General features: G+C 44.9%; 1 protein-coding gene across 7 annotated transcripts in view; it reads left to right on the top strand.

Moving 5' to 3' along the window:
* Ube3c (ubiquitin protein ligase E3C) overlaps window positions 1–24,027 on the top strand; it is a 136,732-nt gene that overhangs the window by 62,542 nt on the left and 50,163 nt on the right. For all 7 annotated transcript variants that reach the window (XM_063250842.1, XM_063250840.1, XM_063250839.1 and 4 more), the window contains 4 exons: window positions 7,086–7,298; window positions 10,423–10,611; window positions 11,216–11,282; window positions 17,502–17,632. In XM_063250842.1, the coding sequence (XP_063106912.1) occupies window positions 7,086–7,298; window positions 10,423–10,611; window positions 11,216–11,282; window positions 17,502–17,632 (600 nt within the window). The remainder of the gene's footprint in view (window positions 1–7,085; window positions 7,299–10,422; window positions 10,612–11,215; window positions 11,283–17,501; window positions 17,633–24,027) is intronic.

Below are 24,027 nucleotides of genomic sequence, written 5' to 3' on the forward strand. Positions count from 1 at the left end.
AGCAAGTTCAGCCTTCCAGGTACCTGGAAGACTTCTGCTGGGGCGACTACAGCCTTCACATGCAGCTTCCTAGGTATCCCCCAGCCGTCCATTGCAGACAATCCCTTGCCAGTGTGCAGAAGAACCAAAGATCAGTGACCTTCACTAGAATTTATCCCTGCTCAGAGTCGGACCTGCTTTATTGACGCGCCTTGTGGTGCTGAGGATGAAACCCAAGCACAGGCTACCATTATGCTATACCTTCAACTGAACCTGCTTCTGTGGGTAACCTCTGACTATGGTCTGTGTTCTTTCCATAATCATGAAGTCGTTGATCTGTAGATAATCCTTTGTCTATGTTTTCTATAGTAATTTTATTTCACATCTTTGAATTAACCATGAATTAAGACCCAGTATGTACAGTAAAAGCGGCAAGTGTCTTCCTGCAATGCACTGTTTCTGGTTCATAAGTAGTGTTCTTGTTTTAGACACCCAAAACAGTCAGAAAAATTCTGTCTGCTGTGGATAATAAGAGATTTGCTTACTATTACCTTTCCTTTTATTTTTAAGGACACACAAGCAATAGCAGGGAGAATGAGTCTGGTTTATATTCAAGCCATTTTCCTCAGTAATAGAAAGTGGAACCCTAGTTCCCATGAGACTCCTGAGTTGGGTGTTCTGGTCAAAGTGGTTGTGGTATTACAGTTAGCTCTTTGTGGAGCAGGCACTCAGGGAGGCCAGCTACAGATTGAGGGTTGGTGGAATCTCTGTCCTGGGTCTCAGGCATTTGTTGAGGACAGAGGATAAAGGTATTAGCCAGCTGGGGACAACTTGGCAGGATCAGATGTGGGACGGGTGACCTGGCATTGCTGGGAGGTGCCTGAGACCTAGGCAGGCAAAGCCATGAGGCCTAGACATGCTGTCTTTACACAGCTGCAAAGCCCAAGGATCCTGAGCTCCAAGAGCAGGGGAAAAACAGGAAAGAGTGGGCTGTCATCAGCCAGAGGCCACCTTGTGTCCCTATCCTCTGTCACTGACAGGCTGAGTGTCCTCAGAACAGCTTAGACCTTTGGTGGTTGTGGAGTGGGAGAGGCAGAGCTGGTGGTGGCAGCACCATTCCAAAGTGTCTGTCCACACTGATCCAACCCTTCCCACACTGAGGTGTCAACCCACAGAAATGTGGATGCTTGCACCCCAGAGGAACCCAGTGACTGCAGTACCCCAGCTGTGGCTACTGCAGTGCTTCCAAGGGACAACCAGAGATAAATTATAGGGTGGGAGCTGGGCGAGGTGCCCTGTGCTGTGAGCCTAGTACTCTAAAGAATGAGGTGGGAGTTTAATTAAGGAGTTGCCAAGCCCAGGCAACACAGTGACTTTAGCAGTATCTTACCTCAGTATAAAAATACATTGAGAAAGGGCTAGAGATACATTTCAGTACAGAGACCCTGGGTTCAATCCCCAGTACCTCCATAAAGAAAAAGATACGCTGTGGGATGAGCTTAGGAACTGCGTCCCGAGCACACAGGCTGAGACAGGACTCATGCCAAGGGGGGAAAACGTAAGGGCAGGCAGAGCTGGCTGGTGGTTTGGAAACAGTGAATAGAGAAAACCCAAAGTCCAACCCACTGCTCTCCTGAAAGGTGCATGTGTGTGTCACCCGAGGTGCAGTAGAGCTCCATGTGGCTTCAAGAGTAAGGGACCTGAGAGCAGGCTCCAGGGGCCCACTGTAGACCTGGGCTCTTTAAAGAGTCAGTCACAAAGGCCAGGGAGGCCTCAGCCCCGGGAGTCCCAAGGGCTGTGCCAGAGAGAGAACCCTGTGGCAGAAGAATGGCTGTATGAGTCCACCACATCGAGCAAGGAGACCCGCAGGGCCACCCTGGGGGACTGAGGAGCCAAGGGAGCCAGCTAGATGAAGTTGAAACTGTTCGGAAATGGCTGCACAGTTATGGTAAGAGCCAGTGAGCTATTTGCTATAAGTGCCTAATGGGTTCCTTCTCAATAATTTTGCTAGAAGAAAGCAGTACTATCACCCTTGTGACAGAGTTGGTGTCCCAGGAGCAAGGGAGAGGGATAAACCGCAGCCCATGGGCACTATTGTAAATCTGGAAAGAACTATGGCGTATGTCACTCAGCCTCAGGTAGTCACTGTATCCTAGCAGAGTCCCATGCAAGGTAGTTGGCAGATTGCCAGAGTTTAACATGTCCTCCACTATGTCCAAAAGGACTTTGTACCTGGAAATGTTTCCTTTAGATGCTGGGAGTGCACAGCATGAGATGGCCCTATCCCCTGTACCTTGTGAGCCGAGAGAGGCGTGTGGGGTGTGCTATGGGGCATCCCTTGGTGAGGAAGATGGAAGCTTTATAATCCTCCGGAGGTGTTTGATGGGCACAGCCCAGGAGCCCTGGGACTAGAAGAGTAGTGTGGAAGGGGCTGCTCCAGGCCAAGTGTTTCTAGGTTCACAGTGAGGAAAGGAAGTAGGAGGCTGAACCTGTGTCCTCCCCCTCGCATTCCCTGTGGGGTTTTGAGGTGGAAGAGGAGCTGCCATTTCATAGCTGCATTGTGACTGTAATTATGACCGTTGGTGGACAGGATGCACAGTGGCCCAGAGGGCCTGGATCACCTTTGCAGAGAGCAGGAGTGTGGGAGATGCACAAGTGGAACACAGGTGAGGTCCAACTGCTACCCCATGGGGATGCTGGCAGCCCTGAGCAGGGGAGGAGAGGCTGGGAGTACCACTGACCCCAGCCTGTATGCAGGATCTCTGAGGGAACAGAATTGCCAGCACTCTTCCCAGCCATTTGTGCAGGCCTGAAAAAGCAAGCCCTGGTGGTGCTCATCCTATGGAGTGTAGTGCGCTGTGTGTGGCAGCTCAAGCAGTCTCACACCCCACTGGATGTGGGATTCAGGGCACCTGTATGAACAGAAGTTTACAGGAGTTGACTAGACAGAAGGATCTCTGAATTGGGCTTGTGGTAAATCTTGGCAGTAGGTAACTCTCCATAATCTGCAGGGTCCAGATAGAGAATGAGTGGTGTTTGCAAAGTTACAGATGCAGAGTGCATTGTGCAAATGGTCTTTGGCATACAGCTGGCCGTTCCTCAGTGTTATTGATCAGGCACCGTTGGGCTTTCTAGGACCCCACCTTACAGGCTCCTATGTGTCCCGAGCCCTGCTCTGCTCCGGAGCCCAGGGCTGCAAAACCTCTGAGCCAGTCGAGGACTGTTTTTCCTTCCCTTCCCTTCCCTTGCCTTTCCTTTCCCTTTCCCTTTCCCTTTCCCTTTCCCTTTCCCTTTCCCTCCCCTTTTCTCTTTCCTTTTCCTTCCCCTTCTACTTTTCCTTTTCCTTTTTGTGTGTTTTTGACACAGGGTCTCACTGTGCAGTTCAGGCTGGCCTCAAACTTGCAGTAATCCTTCTGCCTCAGCCTCTTGAGTGCTGGGATTTTCGGTATGCACACCCAACTGGGTATCATGCTTTCAGCCCCAGTTAATTAATTTTGAAGCATAGGTGTGAATTAACATGTTAGTGATAGTGTAATCTTTACCTTACATTTCTTTTTTTGTTTTCTAAGCTTTGTGATTAACATGATTTAAAATAATTAAAGTTATTATCTGCTTGCTCAATTAGGATGGCTTTGAAGCAAGACATCATCTCATATAGTTTTTAGATTAAGTTATAAATGTTCTCTTTAGAACTACCTGAAGATTGATAGAGATGCATTTGAAAAGCATTATTTTTTTATTGATTCTTAATGTAGTAAATTACTAAAGTTATTTGGCAGCAAACAGAAGTGGCCTGTGATGTGGCTCACATTTATTCTCCTGATAGAGCCACAATTTGCATTAATTGCGTTGCGACTGCACTCACTTATATTAAAAGGCTTCTACTATAATTAATCCTTTTTTATTTCAAATCATTTTGGCACAATTTCTAGCTATAAACACTCATAAAGGGTAGACAGTTGAAAAATACATTACAGGTTCTTTCCATATACCTATTGCTAATTTTTCATGACAGGTAGTTATTGATATGCTTCTAGGGACAAGCGTGGTACGACTGGCTGAAAAATGCTAAGTGGATTATTCTGCATAAAAAATAGGCAGTTTTTGAAGTTGTGTAATTAACCTGTGTTTAGAAAATACCTTGATTTATGCTTACATTTGTATCTTAGTTGCATACATTATGGAAATTTAATTTATAATCCATTTAGCTGATGCAATCATAGTTTTTAGTGCTATCATTTATTAGTGCTTGTATATTAAATGCTCTAAAAGTTTAAACCTGCCTTATATAAAAAATTATACCTATGCATTTACATTTTATGACTCACAGTGGGATTTCTATTTGAGATTCAGGTAGCTCTGATACATTTAACAGATCTCAGTGGTTTATTGTTACTAATGCAAAAATGGCAAACAATGACCTTCGGTATCGAGCGTCAGATGATTTATGCGTCTGGTTTACTTTTAAAGCCCACCGTACAGATGAGGGCTGTTCCTTAGCCCCCGCACGCGTCACAGAGTTTTATGCAGAATGCGCTCCTTGGTTCTGAACTCATCGCTCATTTAGAAGTAATGGTGCTGCTAAGTGCCCCAGGTTAACAGTTCTCGCCATCCTTAACTTTAAGCAAACTGTGACTTTCTGGGGTGACTATTTACATTTATCAGTGGATGATGGGGTGCTATTGCCATTTTGTCCTCATTCTCTCAGCAGAATGTCATCTTTTTTTAAAGTTAGTTAGAAATCTTAAGTCTTTGGAGCACAGTTCCCTTGTGCTGGCAGAAAATAGACTTCATAGTGTCTGTCCATGGTTTTGGTTTCCCAGAGTACAGCCCCAGTGATCGGAAGGAAATGTTCTCAACTGTTTTCTAGTTTCCTTGGGCCTTGTCAGCAGAAAGTGTTAGAAGTACAGGCTTTGGTGTACTTGGCACACCCTGGTGCAGTCGAGGGACTGGTGGCACAGCAGAGCAGAGGCTCTAGGGTGGATGAATTCACATCATTCTGCCCGGGTGTGTGTGGTAGGTTTTGGTTTACTGTGCCTCTTTGTCCTTCCTGATGTCCCCAGGCTCCCTTTCCCTCTGCTGGCAAGGGGCTGTGCTATAAAAGCAATGCTCAGGCTCTCTTCTCAGCTAGTGGGGTGGGTGAGGTAGTATTGCCTGGTTTCACTGCAGACACATCTCTGCAGCTGCGATGAATCTGACCCAGAACAACATCTTAGGGGAGCCATGCTCCTGCTGGCCTCCACAGAACCCACTCATGCCACAGATAGAATATTGCCCACTGGGACAGATCCGGTGTCCTGGCTTTGCTCTGCATGGCTTCTGTTATCACAGCTTCCAGATCAATCTATTGGGAATAGAATACAATAAGCACCTGACTTAGGAACAGAATCTGTTCTGGGAGAACATTCATCAGTCCTACAAAGTGAGTCTCATACACCTTTGAGATAAATATACAATGTCGGGCTGGGGAATTAGCTCAATGATGTAAGCGCCTGCCTGGCAAGCACGAGGTCGTGAGTTCAATCCCTGGTATGAAAAAATTCGATTGTACAATGTAAAGCATAAAAATGCCAAACCTACGTAAAAAAATAGTGAGCCACCAGCTATACTGTACTACTGTACATCATTGCTCTACACAGCACACAGCAGCACAACTGTGACAGTGTCTGGTGGACACGTGAGCTGCTTGTGTGACTGATTTGTTTGAGTCTACAAATGATCATCACATAGGCCCATTTGTATCTATGAAAGTTCGCAACTCAAATGTTCATAAGTTGGGGACTTACTATACTAAGAGTTTTGAAAATTTCACTGATACCTTTTTGTTTGTTTGTTTTTGGTACTGGGGATTGAACTTACGACCGTGCACTTGCAAAGCAGGTGCTTTTACTGCTGAGCTAAATCCCCAGCCCCTTCGCTGATACCTTGTTGACTTTGTGCTTCTAGCATGTATATCCTGACATGTGACCCCTGGTATGACACTGCAGACTGTGCATTATTTTATTTCCTGCCTCCATTTGCAGAGGACTCTGCGGTTAGTGTAGAACATTCACCACCACTTGATTGAGTTTGTTCACTATCAGGAGGCACAGCTCAGACCACAGCAGCTGGCCTGGCCCTACCCAGAGTGGCCGACTGTGCCAGTGATTGGGAATGTGTGAACAATAGGAGCCCATATGGGCAGTGACTTGTGCCAGTACTTCTGCCCTTCCCAGTCTGCCCTGGGTGATTCATCAGAGCTAGAAACTAGAAGTAGCTCTCATGTCTGTTGTCAGGTAGCCTTATTTGGAAATGGACGTGTGCTCATCATCAAGTTCAGATCATGCTGGGTTAGAAGGGATCCCACAGTCAAACAGACACAGTCATCTTCAGAGAAAGGAGAGGGAGACGGAGAGGGAGACTGCAAACATATAGAAAGGGCAGCTTTGTGAAGAGGCAGGAAGCGGAGTGATAGAACTAGAGCTGAGAGACCCCAGGCCAGTGACAGATCCTCTTAGTGCCTCTGAGGAGTGGATGGCTCTGCCAGTGCACACCTGGATCTCAGTGTCAGCCTGCAGAACTTGAAACAGCAGCTTGGTATTGCTTTGAGTCTTCCTACTGTTTGTGGTAGATTAGTGTACCAGCCTCAGGATCCTAAGACCCCTACCAAGCCATCTATCTGATACATTTGCTGACCTCTGCTATAGTGTGAAGCATGTGATTTGGCCCCTAAACTCTCTCTTTGTGTCAGCATACTTCACCCTTGGCCAGCCGTGCCATAGATTCACTGTTCCCGAGATAAGAGTATCCACTGTCAGGACCCTGTAAAGGGTTCTAGCTGAACATATGTCCTTTTGTTTGCAGGAGACAGAAAGCATGTAGAGCTGGGTGTAGTGGTGCACACCTGTCATCCCAGCACTCGAGGAGGGTGAGATAGAATCTTAAGTTCAAATCCAGCCTGAGCAACTCAGCAGAACCCCATCTCAAAGTGTTTTAAGGGGCTTTGAATATACCTCAGTGCAAAGGCTGCAGGTTTGGCGCCCCAGGACTGTAAGCAGAAAGCAAAACCCCACATGTGTGTCAAGTGTTATGTCTGACCATCATCCCATGCTCTGTCTTGTCTGAAGGCTCTCTATGAAAACATGCTGGTGGAGCTGCCCTTCGCAGGCTTCTTCTTGTCTAAGCTCCTGGGAACCACTGCAGATGTGGACATCCACCACCTGGCTTCCCTGGACCCTGAGGTCTACCGGAACCTGCTGTTCCTCAAAAGCTATGAGGGCGATGTGGAAGAGCTTGGACTGAACTTCACCGTGGTGAACAATGACTTGGGAGAGGCTCAGGTGAGCTGGCGTGCCTGCACTGGCCCTGGCTCACATGCCTATGCCACCAGGTGACTCACCTGCTGCTGCCATGAGCAGCAGAGTTTCCTGGGTGTGGATGTCCATTTGTGTTGCATTCTGTGTGTGTTTTAACATTTTAGTTGAGAGAGTTCTGGCAACAGAGAGTTGTCAGTGGCCCTGCCTAGCTCCTGTGAACATACCCTACCTAAGCCCTTCCTGCTATAGAGTAAGACCTCTGCCACAGGAGGGCCTGGCTGGGCATGACAGCCCCTGTTACTCTTCGTGCATGTGCAGTCTTCAGCTATACTGCTACTTACTGCATGCTTTGTTTCACACTCTTCCTTGTAGCACAGAGGTAAGTGTCTACACTGTAGGTGTGCAGTGTTGGTTGAGGGTAACACTGGTCATTTGTGTAGCTGCTGAGGGCCCTATGTCTATTGGTGCCTTACATCCAGAGGGCAAAACGTGCGTGACTTTTGCCAACAAGCACACTGCCCATCTTACTCTTGAAGTACGTAGTGACAGTGAAGTGTCACCTAAGCCTCCATTAGAGTGCTGCAGAGAAAATGTTTGCTTGGAGCAAACATATTCCAATTTGTTGGAATTCCTACTGAGCTTAGAAATTATAGATGGCAACATGGAAGAGTAATTAAGCTAAGGAGTCTAAATAGAAAAACTAAGAAGCTTAGTGGTAAAACCACCCTAATCTAGGGGAGGGCTTTATATCTGTGAACGTGGATGTCAGCAGTAGTACTTCACGAGGGGTGTTGAGTAAGTAGATCGCCCTGATTGAAAGGTCATAATATGTAGAAGTTGCATTACATGTTGGCGGTTATGTTAATCAGCCTCCCTTTGAAAATAGTGGGCTGCCCCAGATTTGTTTTCTTGGAGCTAATCAGTATGGCTGTTGGTCAACTAATAATATCCATGACATTTGGGACTTTGATCTCTTCACCTCCTCCTGGAGGACCCAGCCCAGAGTTTACAGGGACCACACGGGATCATCTACTGGGGGTCAGACCTCTGTGCTGAGACCTTCATCCTGCTTTTGCTGCTCAACTCTGTGTCCTGCATGAGTCATAAGACCCTTCCCCCTCCTGGCAGGGATATAATGTGGAATGGGGGAATGGGACACAGCCACAGGATCCTAGGTGCTGTCCCAGCCACCAACCTTCCAAAGTGCTATACTCTTCAGACTGGAGATTTGATATTCATTAGACAAGGCTTTTAAGTGCACATGGTGGTTTAGGGTTAGCTGAGGGGGACAGACTGTAAATTAAAAGTAGTGTAACCAATTTAAACTTATGAGAAATGGCAGTTTTGTCTGACTAAGCAGATTATGGGTGGCTTTGGAAGTTCCTTGAACTGAGAACTTAACTGGTCCTTTGTCTTCCTGATCACACAAACACATCATCATTTATTACCTGCTTTTAATCCATTTAAGGGAAGGGGCGGTGCTTTCTAAACGGTGATAGACTAACTGGCCTCTCAAGGCTGGAGTAACAGATGGCCTGTCCCAGAGAATGAGCAAAGGAATTAGGGTAATGAGCACAGTTATTGCTCAGCACAGAGACAATGGACCCAAAGCTCATTGTTAGCCTTGATGGTTCCAAAACTAAAAAAACAATTAGTAAAGGTGATCGAGTTATCATTTAAAATGCGAGATACTAAAAAGCGTGTCAGACAGAAATAACACTCAGGCCTCAATCTGCCTAACTTTAGTAAAGTGAGAACCCGCAGACTACTCTGTTCTGTAGCCACAGATGCACAGCAGTGTCAGTGAAGCTCTTCAGCCATGCTGAAATGACCTTTTAGGAAAGTGGTTAAAAACTGGGATGTGAAAGTGATTGCCCCACAGCATGGTGGGAGCTAGTTATTCTGGCCATAGAAGGCTATAGGAGGCTTGAAGCCTTTGGGAGCTGGACGGTGCAGCACTAATCCTCCCACAAGCTAAGATCTGAGAGTCTCTACAGCCAGCTACTTAGCAGGCACCTGGAGACTATATTGGGCTGCTGTGTGGTGTCCATTTAACAGTGCCTTTGTTAGATGGATACCCACAGTCTATGCTCATTTACTTTGTTTCTTTTATATGCTCTTCATCCACAGCATACATTTTTCTTCATGCAGCGTCAGGAATGCAGTTCTTTTATATCAGAGGTCAAACTTGGATCTTCATGCATGTTAGGCAAATGCTCCCTCATGGAGCCAACAAAGAGTTCTTAAAATACTCTTTTAATAATGTTTCTGTATTTGCTACAATCTGAGGTTGTTTGCTAATGTTTGTGTATACAACTACATGTAATCAGAGCAATTCCAAGGTAGACAAGACTGATCGTACCATATTACTGTTGAGGAAAATTAGGGCTGTGGTGGAGTTTGGTGGCCATGCCTCACCCAAGAGCTGGAGTCCATGCAGCAGTATTTCCGCCTTTTTTCCACACACTACCACGATGCTCACGGATTTCCTGAGCCCTGTTTCAGATCCACATTCTCTGTGAGCGTGACTGTGTCCTGAGAAGCAGCATGTTAAGCACCAGCTCATCAGTTACCTCTGCCACTAGCCCTTGAGGCATGATTCAGATGCCTTCAGCTATAATGGCATTCCAGAAACGTGAAGTGTGGAGAATGCTGCAAGTGTCCGTACTCACGTCACAACCTCCTTAATTCCTTCCAGGATATTTTCTCCAGAAGGAATCCCTTTATTTTGTTCTCACTTGCAATGATCCTTTGGTTCTCTTTTCTCTTCGTGATTTCTCACTTTTTTTTTTTTTGTCTTTTTCGTTTTTATCGGTACCAGGGATCGAACTCACGACTGCCTGCTTACAATGCAGGCGCTTATGCCACTGAGCTAAATCCCCAGCCCCGATTTCTCACTTTTTAAAAAAAGGAATTGCTGTGATGATGTTGCCTTACCATCCCCGATATTTCAGAGAAGGCAGGGGTGCTTGACAATCTTAAAAGTGGAATAAGTGGAGAACCTAGGAGAACCGAGGCCCAGATTCATCTTTTGAATTTATTTGCAGTGGTTGCATTGGTTGTATGCGTTTGTGTTTGGATGGATTCTTGATTTTGTGTGTGCCCTATCAGACTCAGGATTTTGATGACCCGTGCTTTCTACTCACAGGTGGTTGAATTAAAATTTGGTGGAAAAGATATCCCTGTGACCAGTGCCAACCGCATTGCCTATATCCATCTGGTAGCTGACTACAGGTTGAACAAGCAAATCCGCCCGCACTGCCTGGCGTTCCGACAGGGCCTGGCCAATGTCGTCAGCCTGGAGTGGCTGCGAATGTTTGATCAGCAGGAAATTCAGGTACTCTGCCTACTGACTTGGGGACACAGTTGTCTCAGGAAAATAGAGCTTTCTTAAAATCTCTGTCAGGCTAGGCATGGTAATAGCTGTAATTCCAGATCCTCCGAGGCAGAGGCAGAGGCAGAGGCAGAAAGAAATGTAACTGTGAAGCACCCTAGGCAATTTCTAGAAATCCTATCTCAAAATAAAACCTTAGCCTGGAGGTGATGCACACCTATGATTCTAGCACTCGAAAGGCTGAAGCAGGAGGATTATGAGTTTGAGACCAGCCAAAACTACATAGTGAAAGCATGTCTTAAAAATAATAATAAAATAAAATTTAAAAATAAAACCGTAGATGGTGTGGGAGTGTGTGGCTCATTGATCAGGGATAGAATTCCTGCCTAAACTTGAGACACACATGTGTAAATATATTGTCTCATTAGCGTGAGAAGCTGAAGGAAGCAACGTGTATATGTGTGTGTGTGTATGTGTATATAAAAAAAGAATGAAGATTGAAAAAAAAAGAGTTTGTGCTAGCACAGGTCTCTGGGTTCTGTTCTCAGTAGCCCTGCATTCCCACCCCTTAGTGACCTCAAGTCTTACAATTTGAACTCCTTTTCAGGTACTAATTTCTGGTGCACAAGTTCCCATAAGTCTGGAGGATCTGAAATCCTTCACAAATTATTCAGGTATGTTACTCAGTAGCTCTGGTGTGGGGTGCTGATGGAGGTTCCTGCTGAGAGTCTTCAGTCTCTCCAGGCCAGGACTGGCTGTCTCAGAGCCCCAGAGACCGAGGGCATATCTCGCACCTCAGCCCTCCACGCCGCTCTGCATCTGCTGCTCTGCCACACACACTAGGCATCACCACTTTCACAGCAGTACTAAACTGGAAGTGGGGCCCGGCCCAAGCAAGTGCGTAGTGTGTCTGCATCCCTGCATGGGGTGTCCAGCTCCAAACATGAATCGCAGGGTGGGTGGGGGGCTGGACAGAGTGCTAGCTGCTCCTTGCCCACAAAGAAGCACACTGGTGAAAGACTGGAAATGGACCACATGAAAATTTGTTTTTCTTCCTTTTTTTTTTTTTTTTGGTCTTTTTCGTTTTTTATTGGTACCAGGCATCGAACTCACGACTGGCTGCTTGCAAGGCACCTTTTTTTTAAATTTTGATTTTCAATTAAAAACTTTAAAAAAAAAAAAAGTGAAAATACACATAGGACGAAAGTTTTCAGAAGAACTTGTATCCAAAATGCATGAAAATTTCTAAATGCATTGATAAGGAAACATCAGTCACCCAAGGCAAAAGCCTTGAGTAACCACTTCCCACTGAGTTCTGGCTGGCCAGTGAGAGTTTGCAGGGGCAGCTACAGTTTGCCTTGAGCCACAGATGACCACCTCAGAGGGGTGCTCAGGTGCAGCTGCTGTCTTGAGATTATTTCCAAATTTTTTAGGTTTTTTTTGTAATTAACTTCATATATGCTTGGCAACAAAAGAAAAAAATCACCGTTAATGCTGGTATTCTAAGCTAGCCAATGTTCTGCTATCATATTCCATCATTTGTATATATTGTAATTTTTATTTAACATCAGTGGTAAAAAAAAATTTCATGCTGGCCATGTTGGAGCACTCAAGAAGTTGAGGCAGTGGGATCACCACAAGTTCAAGGCCATTCTGGACCACCTAGGAAGGCCCTGTCTAAAAAACAAAAAGTGATGTTATTGCCAGGTGTGGTGGCACATACATATGACCCCATCTACTGGAGAGGCTGAGGCAGGATCACTGCAAATTTAAATCCTGCCTGCGCTACATAATGAGACCCTGTCTGTAAAACAAATTTTTGAAAATGATATGACATGAGTTATTAATTCCTATTTTTGTTATATGCCCTGGACATTTTAAAGTATTTTATATCTCTTAGAAAAATACCTAAAATATATTCAGAAATAAAGCAGATCATGAAACAGTTTGTATTATATGATCCCTTCCCTTTATATGTTTCCAGATGAGTACATACACTTTTTTTCTGTTGGAGTACTGTGAGTTAAATCCTGGCTTTATAAGACCTGTGCCCTAGTGCTGAGCCTCAGTCTTTAAGTTTTATTCAGAGCCTCAGTTGCCCTGATTGGCCTTGAACTTGCAATTCTCCTGCCTTAGCTTCCAGTGTTTGGAATTACAAATATGTGTTACCACACCACTTGAATTTCTTTTCAAATCTCTTTCAAGTAATTTTTAAGTTAGAAAACATATCTTGGAGAGTAAGGACATCAGCAAGCTTAGTAGCAGCCTGATGTCAACGGCAGAAAAATACTGTATGCAAAAAGAGAGTTGGGAATGAGCATCCCTTGTGAACAGAGGGATATATTTCCGAAGCAGCATTAGCAAGTGGAGTGCATTAGCAGAATAGTATAGCTAACAAAGTATTAGTGATCAAAGAAGGCCCTGTGACACGGTCAACTCTGTTAGCATCCCGCAACACACTGGTGGTATGAGCACTGTCTCCGTGAATAGGGAGCTTTCTTGAGGCCCCCGAGCACATCACATGTGCTCTGGGTAGACCTCGGAAACAGGGAAAGCCTGAGCATTGTCATCCTCACCCAGGACGCTCAGTCAGTGAACAGAGAGGGCAGAGTGAAAATGAAGAGCATCCAGGTTTCCATAAGAGTAAGAAAAGCAAAGATTTTATCACAGACAACTTGATGAAAAAAATACAACAAAATTGAATGCCCAAAATTGAACACATTTTGCAGGATTACATCACAGGCTACAGGTTAATGTGGAATGAACAGCAGGGTGCAAGACAGCACTAATTTCACTCAGCAAGAACCCAGAGGAACAAAATACAAAATTAAGCAATGTTAGTATCAGACTTGTGCACTGAAGACTGCAAAGGACCACTGAGAAAAGTGCAAGGACGTTGAAATAAATGGAGAATTTATTTTCATATGGAAACTTAGTGTTGTTAAATGGTAATTCTTTTCAAATTGATCTGTAAATTCAGTCCAGTTCCTGCCAAAATCCCAGGAAAGCTTTTTGTAGAAATCAACAAAGTTAATTTTAAAATTTACTTGGAAACATAAAGGGTCAAGGGTAGCCAAGACAATTTTGTAGAAAAGCAAAATTTAAAAACTTACTTTCTGATTTAAAACTTACTGTAAAGCCATAGTAATCAAGACAGTGTGGTATTGGCAGAGGGACAGCATATGATGAGTGGAACAGAATTAGAGTTACTGTGTATTTATGATCCGCTGGCTTTTCAGCAGAACTCCCATGATAGTTCAGTTGCTGCTGGGATAATCTACATGTATTTCACACCAAATCCCAAAAGAGCTAGAGATCCACAATTTCCAAGAAGAACAAAATCTTCATGACTTTGGCTACATCAGATATTTTTTAATGAAAGTTAAAAACTTTGTGTTCGAAAAGATACCACAAGAAAAACACATTGGCAGAGAATAATTTCAAGTTACATGTCTGGCGAGAGACTTGCATTTACAATAGATGAAGAACACTTGTGATTCAGTAATAAATCAACCCCACTAAAGCATAAGGGCAAAAATATTACGAAGGCCTTTGTTTAGGAAGATGTGTAAATGGACAGGAAGCAGGGAAGCCCATGAGTGGGTGATTAGCACCAGTAGTTTAGGGTGCTATGAATGGGTCTGGAGTGGATGCAGTCTGACAGTTGACCTTGAGTGTTAGCAACTTTGTAGAGGAGATAGAACACTTGACTGGTGTCAGTACAGAGGGTGGAGCCTCAGAGAAGGCTGCATGTAGAATGATTTGATTTGTGCAAAGAATGACGCTGTTCCCATCTTATACCATAGACACAAGTAACTCAAAGCTAAAATCATAACTTGTATAAGAGAAAACAATAAACCTTGGTGATTTGGATTTGACAATGAATTCTTAGGTATGACATCAAACTTTATGTGCAATAAAAGAAACTGACTTCATCTCTGACTTCATCAGAGTTAAATAACAGAGTGAAGCAATAGCCTACAGACAGAGAGAAGATATTTGGAAATTACATGTACAGTAAGGAGCTGGTGCCCAGAATTTAGCCGGGTGTAATGCCACACACCTGTAACCCCAGCACTTGGCAAACTGAAACAGGAACATTGCCATGAGTTCATGGCCATCCTGTACTACATGGTGAGATCCTGTCTCAAGAAAAGCAAAAAATAAAAATGGGAAAAGAGCTGGCTCTTGCTGTAATCCCAACATTTAGAAGGTTGAGGCAGGAGTCTTAAAAGTTCAAGAATAGAATGGACTAGATAGCAAAAGCCCATCTCCACTAGAAGGGGTATGGCTGGGTAGGAGCTTCAATAGACATACCTCCAAAAATATGGACAGTAAAGATACTCAGCATTGCTAATCATCAGGACAAAGCATGTCAAATCAAAACTAGCAAGCTCCCATTTACACTGAGGGTGGCTGTTACTGAATGTGAAATGGTAGTGCTAAAGGAGGTGTAGAAAGTGGAACCCTTAGTCATGGCTGTGGGATCATAAGTGGTGCAGCTGCTAGGGAAATCAGTTTTTTGTTGTGATATTTTGTTTTTGTCTTTTTGAGATAGGATTTCACTATGAAGTTCAGGCTGGCCTTGAACTCTTGTTGTAGCCCAGGATGACCTCAAACTGTCAGCAATCCTCCTACCTCAGCCTTCCAATTGCTGGGATTACAGGACTGTACCACCATGCTGGCCTTGGAAAGCAGTTTGGACCTGCTACAACCTCAATGTGGTCTTGGGTGTAGCCGAATGGCAAAGCACTTGCCTCATGTGCACAAGGCCCTGGAATTAGTCCCTAGCACCACATGGAAAAAAAAGAGGGCCGAGGATTTGGTTCAGGGGCATGAGCACCTCCCTGGCAGGCATGAGGTCCTGAGTTGGATCCCTGGTATGGGTGGGGAGAGCCATGTGTGGTCATATACATCCATAATCATAGTACTGTGGGAGCCCGAGGCAGGAGAATCAGGAGTTTAAGCCCATACTGGGCAATTTAGCAGCTGAGACACTGTCTCAAAAAAAGGACTTAGAGTAGCTCACTGCAAACACCCTGGGTTCAATTCCCCCAGTACCCTACACATACCCTCATAAAAAGATAGAGAAAAGTCCCAGCACTCAGGTTGCAGCAGGAGGATTACCATGTGATCCAGGGCAGTCTGGGCCACATAGTGAGCTCAGGTCCAGCCTGAACTGCAAAGCAAGACCGTGTCTCAAAAGGAAAAGGGGCTGGGGATTTAGCTCAGTGGCATAAGCGCCTGCCTTGCAAGCACACAGGCGTGAGTTCAATCCCTGGTACTGATAAAAAAAAAGAAAAGAAAAAGGGGAAATGTAAGAGGGGAAAACCCTAAACAGAATTCTTTCACTAAAGAAAATGTATAGAAAAAAAAAAAATAGAATTCTCTAATCCGGCAACTCTACCTCTGTGTCTAAGAAACGCCAGCTCATCTTGTTCCTAGAAGCATTGCCTAGCACCATGGCCAAAAGACCCAATGGATAAACAGATAAATGTACATTAGGTTCATGAATCTTAGATAGGAGGAAGTTCTGGTACTGTGAATGACTGAAAAACAGTGCTAGGCAAAACAGGCCAGACACAAAAGGACAGGAGTTAGGTGATGCAGTGTGTGTAAGTCACTTGGAGTGTTAAATCCTTGTGCTCTACGGTAACGTGGAGACCCCACAGGGCTGGAGAGAGAGGAGGGACAAGTTTCTGCCTGGAGTAAGAGTTCCTATGAGAATGGACGTGAATGGAGGCAGCACCTTTGAGTTGTACACTTAACCACCCTCATTGAAAGGGTAAATTTTATGTTCTGGATTTTACCACAATAAGAAGAAAGAAAAACTATCCATGTTCTCCTGTTACATGGAACACTGTATATGAAACACCCGGAAAGCAGATTTGCAGAGATGGAGGGTCAGTGGTGCCTGCAGGGTAAAAGTAGGATCTCTGAGGAAAAATATCTAAACCTGGACTGTATAAATGATTGTACAAGTCTCAATTTGTTTTTTAAAAAAGTCACTTTGTGTGTATGTGTGTGTGTATTTATGTGTATGTGTAGTTAATCTGTATTGTTGTAAACTGTAATTTTTATGTGAAGGCAAATAACACCTAAGGTCACATTGTCACTACCATCAAGTCGTAAGTTTGAGAAAATGAAATCAGTCTGACCTTCCCTTTGCCAAGAAATTGTCACTGGTGTTTGCATTACCCTGTGTGCACTGAAAGCTTATACCTTTAATGGTCTTAGCTATTCCAGTAAATAGGACTAAAATATTATCATTCATTTTGGTGCCAATTAATGCACTTAGGATATTTTATTGATGTTATTTCTGTTGTGTATTAACAATGGGGGAACAATAGATAGCAATTATTTTAGTTTTAAGAAGCACTTAAGGAGATTAAAAGCTGTAAGTAGCAGATACTACATTTTAGAACAGTGTTCTAATCACTTGTGGAGCTGATCATTGGCCATGGTCTTTCCCTTATTATCAGAGAGGTGATAAAATTAACATAACTACCAAGACCATAGTGAGCCAATATGTAGCTGTACTAGAATATAAAAACCCCAATGTCTGTTTTTTAGCTGTGTTGACCACAGATAAAGCTGTATTTGTTGAGGGTATGCTCAATAGTGGTGTTGATTTCTAACTAACATAGTTCTTAAAAACCAGGTGCCTTGAGGGACCGTCTTCCCTACCGATGGCCTCGAGCCCAGTAACCAGCTGTGACTGTCACCTCCTGGAGACTGGGGTCAGGTGTCCTAGAGAATCAATCCCATCCTCACCCCAGCTCCCTGCCTCACCACCACAAGGCATAGGAATATCAGTTCATTGCCTTAGGGTCATTGAGAGAAACCTGCTCTTGCGTGTATTTTTAATAAAATATGTGCTTGTTCTGTCACAGGAGGCTATTCTGCTGATCATCCTGTGATCAAAATCTTCTGGAGAGTTGTGGAAGGTTTCACTGATGAAGAAAAGCGCAAGTTGCTCAAGTTTGTAACAAGCTGCTCGCGGCCTCCTCTCCTGGGCTTTAAGGTACACAATATCATGGCTTTTTTTTTTTTTTTTTTTTTTTTTTTTTTTTTTAAATGAACCAGGAATCAAGCTCAGGACCTCATGCTGCTGTTTTCTTTTAAAAAACAAATTCTGACTAGCTGTGGTCTGTGTGTCACAGTACTGGTGCTTCCTTGTGATACTTTTTTGGTGAGTAGCGGTGCAGTACTGGGCATCAAACCCAAGACCTGATACATAGCTGACACTGTCCTCTGGCATTGGTGCAGTACCTGTATGCTTTGGTCTAGGCTGCCTGGAGCACATCTGTGAAGGGAGGGATGATCTAGAAGACAGACCCTTTGTGTCCCAAACTCAGTGCCTCTTAAAGAAACTGTTTTTGCCATGCCCTGAAAATGTTGGTCTGGTGTATGTGAGCAGAAGTCATTTCATTAGTGCATGTCTGCAGTGCATGCTAGCGATGTTCATTTTGGGGAGCTTACATGTGCATACAACATATTTCAGTCATTTCCAATCCTTTTAACTGCTTTTCTCTTCCCTCCCCACTCCCTGACCTCTGCCCCATGTCCAGAAGGTCTGCCTGAACAGAAGTAACTTTCTGTCCTCTTACTTATTTTGTGTTACTTAGCTTTATTTTTTTCTAAAAATTATTGTCAATCTCATGTCTTGGTTTATTTTTAGCAATTAAATTGCTTGAGGGGTATTTAATATGTCCTGTATCCATTGTAAATTAAAACGTAGTATTCAATCTGGACATGGTAGCACACTCAGGAGGCTGAGGCTGAAGGATTGTTGCAAGTTTGAGAACAGCCTGGGCTAACAAGTGAGCACATGGCCAGCCTGAACTGCATAGCAAGACTCTGTCTCAAGAAGATAAAAGAAAGTAGTATTCTTCCTTAACTAGGCATAGCAGCACACATTTGTAATCCCAGCTCTTGAGAGGCTGAGGTAGGATGATTGCCTTCAGTGTGAGGCCAGCCAAGACTACAGTGGCAAGCAGAAACACCAAAACAGTAGCCAGAATTTGAGGCAGATTTATTTATGTCGATAGGCAGGCCTATATAGGGTACTCAAGCATAAAGTACAGACACAGAATGACTCGTCAGATGGGGATTGGTTCTTATAGTATGCATCACAGTGACCAGGTGTTTCTCAGAAAGGAAAGTAACAGGAATAGTAACCGTAACTACTACCTGGGCAGCTAGCAAGCTTCCTCTTGGGGACCAAAGTTGAAAGTGCAGGGAAACAAACAGCAGAGAGGCTGATTAGCTTGATGAGTCTTCCATGCTGAAAGTTTGTGCCTGGCAGAAGGGGTGAGAGACAGGAGTCCCAGTTGCGCTGGTGATGGTAACTTTTTGATAGAGGGAACTTTTGAAGGCAGAGTTCTTTTTTTTTTTTTTTTTTTTTTTTTTTGTCTTTTTCATTTTTATCGATCCCGGGGATGGAACTCACAACCACCTGCTTGTATGGCAGGTGCTTATGCTGCTGAGCTAAATCCCCAGCCCCGAAGAGAGTTCTGTTCCGTTGTCTACTAGGAAAGTCCCAGGTTTGCCGCTGACTTTCAGGGGCCTAATTTGTAGAGCTCAGTGTGTCCTATCCATCCAGGCCCAACAGCTAAGTGGTATGTGAAGCCTCTGTTACGCCATATATTGACTACCACAGAAGCACAGGCAGCAGCCCTTCTAAGCTGCCGGGACCAGCACTTCCCAGTCCCAGTGCAGACAAAGCAGCCTGTTCTTACACTGTCCATTCCACTCACTCACACATTCATTCAGCAGGCACTCAGAGGATCAACATTCCACCCCCTTCCCTTGAGGGTGGTCCTGACTAATGAAAGTTGATCAAACTCCCCTTCTTGAGCAAGACTGACAGACAGACTAACTGAGGTGCCCCCAGGGGTCTTAAAACAAGCAGGCAGGCAGACAGAGACAGATTGCGTCCTCTTCCCTTTGGGGTCTGACATCAGCCACTCAAGTGGGGAGCTAGGAATCCTCTTCCAGACCTCTGAGGGGACTTGAGAAATCTCAAAGATGAGCCTTCCCATTGGGACCTGGAGAAGTCCTTGCTCCATCCGAGAGGGCCACGCCCAGTGATCAAAGAGGTCAGTATGGTTGGTCTTCCTGCCAAGTGCAGCAGATGCAACAGCAAACAGCAAAATGACAGCCAGAATTTGGAAGCAGATTTATTTACAGTGATGGGCACTGATTGGAATCATTCCCAAAATATCAGGCCCTGATCACTGATGGTCTAGAGCTTATATGGGAAAAGTAACCAGGATGTACAGAGACTGAATGGCTTGTCAGTTGGGGATTGATTCTTATAATATGCATCATAGTGACCAGCTATGCACCACATTGACCAGCTATTTCTAAAAAACAAAAGTAACAGGAACTGTAACCATAACTATCACCTGGGCAGGTAACAAATTGAAGTATACTGACTGTGGCAGGGGATGTGTAGCAGGAACTTACACCACAGGGTCACATAGTGAAGCCCCATCATCACCAAAAGAACCTTGAAGTGTATATTGGTGTATATATAATGTAGGAAAATAGCAACTGAAGTTAACAGTGTATGTTGCTGTGAACCTCACAAATACACATTTACCTTTAACTAAGCTATATTTTGATGAGTGAAGTTAACTTTTTAGCTTTCTGCATAGAAATTCTCTCAAAAAAGCAGAAAAGTTTGGAGATTTGGGTGGAGAACTTCTGCGCCCACTGTGACCAGTGTTGACTTCTGACCCAATGTACTTGGTCCACCATTCTCTGCATTCATAGTGACACACGCTTGTCATACGTCATTTGTATTTCCTAAGTAGTTCAGCACATAGTTCGCAAATACAGGAACAGTCTTGCTGGGCATGGTAGTGCACTTCTGTGATCCTTGACTCAGGAGACTGAATCAAGATTGGGTCACCATGAGTTCCACTATCCTGGGCTGCATTGTTCAAGGCCAGCCTGAATTCCATAGTAAGACTCTGTCTTGGGGCAGCAGAAAGAAGTGGGAACAGTCTTTTTTTTTCTTTCTTTCTTTCTTTTTTTTGTTTGTCTTTTATCGGTACCAGGGATCGAACTCAGGACTGCCTGCTTCTAAGGCAGGCACTTATGCCACTGAGCTAAATCCCCAGCCCCCCGAAGTAGGAACAGTCTTAAAAACTATCATGAAATGATCACATTCCATTTGGTTGTGTATATTAACTCTGAATACCTTTGTATATGGTGCTGGTATGGTCCATAGCAGCAGTTGCAGTGGTCTTGTTAGAGCAGGGCTGTTTGGCTAGCATGGATGAGGCCACAGAAGAGGGACAGAGTCTGGAGACGTTTCCCAGACCTGTCAGGCCCACTGAGTTAAGTCCCTGGTGGCATTCTGCTGCACGCTGTCACGTCCTACAGATCTTTAGGAACATGCTACACTGATGGCAGCTGTCTCTTGTGTCTCCGGCACAGTCTCTCCACCCAGGTGGGTGCAGAAGGCCCTTACGGTTTGGCGGGTGCAGTTGGCCCAGGCAGGCAGGCAGGTATGCTTCGACTGAATGTTAGAGGGTTCTGTAGGGCCAGACTATTGAAGAAGGATGGCATCTACTAAAGCTAGTTAAACGTTAATATGTTTGATAAATGTGATTGTTTCAGACAAAAAAAAAAGTTGTAAAAAATTGTTAAGTTTCCACAGGCCATGTAACAAATTGCTGATATTTCTCTGAATTAATGCAAATTCCCATTGTGCTGTGTTTTATTATGCACTGGAACAAGATTGCAGCAAAGAACTTCATTTTTTCACTCTTGAGACTCAAGTAGGAGATGGTTTGCACTATGAAGAAAACACTGAAATGCAATGTTGTTACAACTTGTGTTTATATGTTCCTCTAAAGCCTCATGTAGTTGTAGGTGGTGGGACTTTTCAGAAGTGGCTGCATCTAGAATGTGTGCTGGATTCATGTTATAATGCTAGGATTCAGGGTGAGTGATTGCTAAATCAATCCAGTGATTGAAGCTGAGCGTGGTGGTTCATGCATGTAATCTTAGAACTCAGGAGACCAAGACAGAAGGATCAGTTGGAGGTCAAGGCTGACCTGCATTACTTAGCAATACTATTCCTCAAAAAGAAAAAAAATCCACTGATTAGTTTGGCAGTGCCCTGACCCCAGCAGCCTGAGATCAGGGCATACATTATAAGGCATGGAAAGGCTTGTTTTGTCCCTTGCTGGTTTTGCTGCCTTCTTCCTGCCAGGGACCACTCTGTCTCTGGTGATGTTCCTTTGCCATTCCTTGGAGCCAGCCAACTACGAACTGAAACCTATACAAACTGTAAGCCAAATAAATCTTTCCTCCCTTAACTTTGGGCCTCAGATGTTTTTCTCAGCAATGGAAAAAGTAAGGTGTCTCACTGCAAGGTATGCGTCAGCTTCTGCATGCCAGTACCTTTGCTGGAAACACTGGTGCTGTCCAGGGTCCTTTGCCACCTCACACAAGTGGCAGCTCCATTTCAGTTCACTCAGGCATTGGAGAAAACTGTTGCTTCTTGTGCTCAGAACACTGAGAATAAATGCAGCTTGTTCCCTCTGGTTCTCCTGGGTCTGTGTGCTAACACTCTCTGACAGAGTACGTGGAAGCTGTGATTAGAAGAGGTCGTCGATCCCACGTTATTCCCACATGCATTTCCTAATGAAGGCTGTGTGCAGCAGTAAGAGGCTGACAAGGTGGGAAGAAGTGTTTCTGTTCTGCAGCACTTTGGGAGCTGCGCCCTCTCAGCTTTGGTCTCGTCATAACACACATGGTAAATGCCAGGCAGAGGTGAGCTGGGACTGATGGAGTGCAGTCTGGCCACGGGGTACCCATACACTTTGTGACCACCCTCTGTGTCCCGTTCCGCATCAGGCAAGCCTTGCTCAGTTTCCTCTTTCCAGCATACCCCAAATAGAAGGCAGCCAGTGCATCTGAGGTTGCTAAGCTTTTCTTACAAAAACAAAATTGATGTTTTTATTATAAAAAATGGGAAAATGAGGGGCTGGGGATTTAGCTCAGCGGCATAAGCGCCTGCCTTGGAAGCAGGTAGTCCTAGTTCGATCCCCAGTACCGATAAAAAAGGAAAAAGACCAAAAAAAAAAAAAAAAAAAAAAAAAAGGGGAAAATGTAGTTGGCTGTAGGAAGAGGAATATCTATAGTCTCTCCTATTGTGATCGTTACGTTTTTATCATTTTTGTTTTGCTGTGCCAGAGCGTAAGCCCAGGGCCTTCTCAGGGAGCTACGTCCCCACCCTTTTATTTTGTATTTTGAGACTGGATCATGTTAAATTACTGAGTTGTCTAGGATGGGCTCAAACTTGATAGTCCTCATGATTCAGCCTCCTGGGATGCTAGGATGACAGGTGTGCACTGCCACGCCTGCCCTCTGGTGGCTTTTAGGTGAAGTATGCCCTACTCCTCTGGTCACAGCACTTGGGGGTCACCACCTGGGCTCTGCCTTCCTGCACGTGCAGTGAGAACTTTAGCCGGACATCCCTGAAGTCTGCACATGGCAGGCCGGGAGAGAGCAGGTTAGGGGCCAGCTGATCCCTGCTGGAACAGAGAGCAAGAGTCACCATTCTCACAGCTTGCACAGGTGGCCTTCATCTCCTGAGGCTCAAGGGACCATTGGGTGACTGGTGCTGCAGCAGTCCACACTTAGTGGGCACACGTTTAGCCTGCAGGTAGTTTGTGCAGTAGTGGGCTTGACTGTACCCAGGTGAGTCATTAAACCCTTGTAAAATGCTGAGGCGACACCTCAGTGCGGATGTGCAGGTCGTGCTGCCACGTGTGTAGGATTCTGTGCAGCTTAGAGAAAGAATGAGGAGACAAGTCAGTTCAGAGCCGCCAGGACTCATCACCATCACCAACCAAAACTGCCGGCTCTGCAAGCCAGTCGCCTGACACTGGGTTGGAAGCGTGGCAGGAGTGCATGCTTCGCTCTCAGGATTAGGCCTCCATGTGAGTGTATCTGACCCACCAGGAAGATTGGTTGCTCCCAAAAGAGACTGGGAATCTGCAAAATAGCTATGATGGGTTCTCCACAGCACCTAGACGACAGGGTGTCATCACATACTTCCAGTGGAACGGTGCTTGGGCCCTTCCCTTTCACATTTCCCATTTCTCCCTTTCTCCCCACTCGCCTGCCCTCCTCCTTCAGCATGGTCAGTGCAGCTCTTTAATCTCTCCCCATCTTCCAGTTCCATCCCTCTCTGTTTCACCTTAGACTTTTATTAGAGGAGGTGCTGGATTGATTCTTTGTGTGTCTCATAATCTGGTAGCAGTTCCCTCAGATTCTAGACTTGAATTTCCATTTTGGCATCAGCCCTGCCTATATACCATCACGTGCCAGCTTCCTGGGACCCACAAGGAAGTCCAGCCCATGAGCTCCCCAAGCTCAGCCACTCCTGTCCTG

Source organism: Cavia porcellus, unplaced genomic scaffold (assembly GCF_034190915.1).
Source record: "Cavia porcellus strain 051 isolate PalLab524CR breed Dunkin Hartley unplaced genomic scaffold, mCavPor4.1 scaffold_6, whole genome shotgun sequence".
In the NCBI taxonomy this organism is placed as follows: Eukaryota; Metazoa; Chordata; class Mammalia; order Rodentia; family Caviidae; genus Cavia; species Cavia porcellus.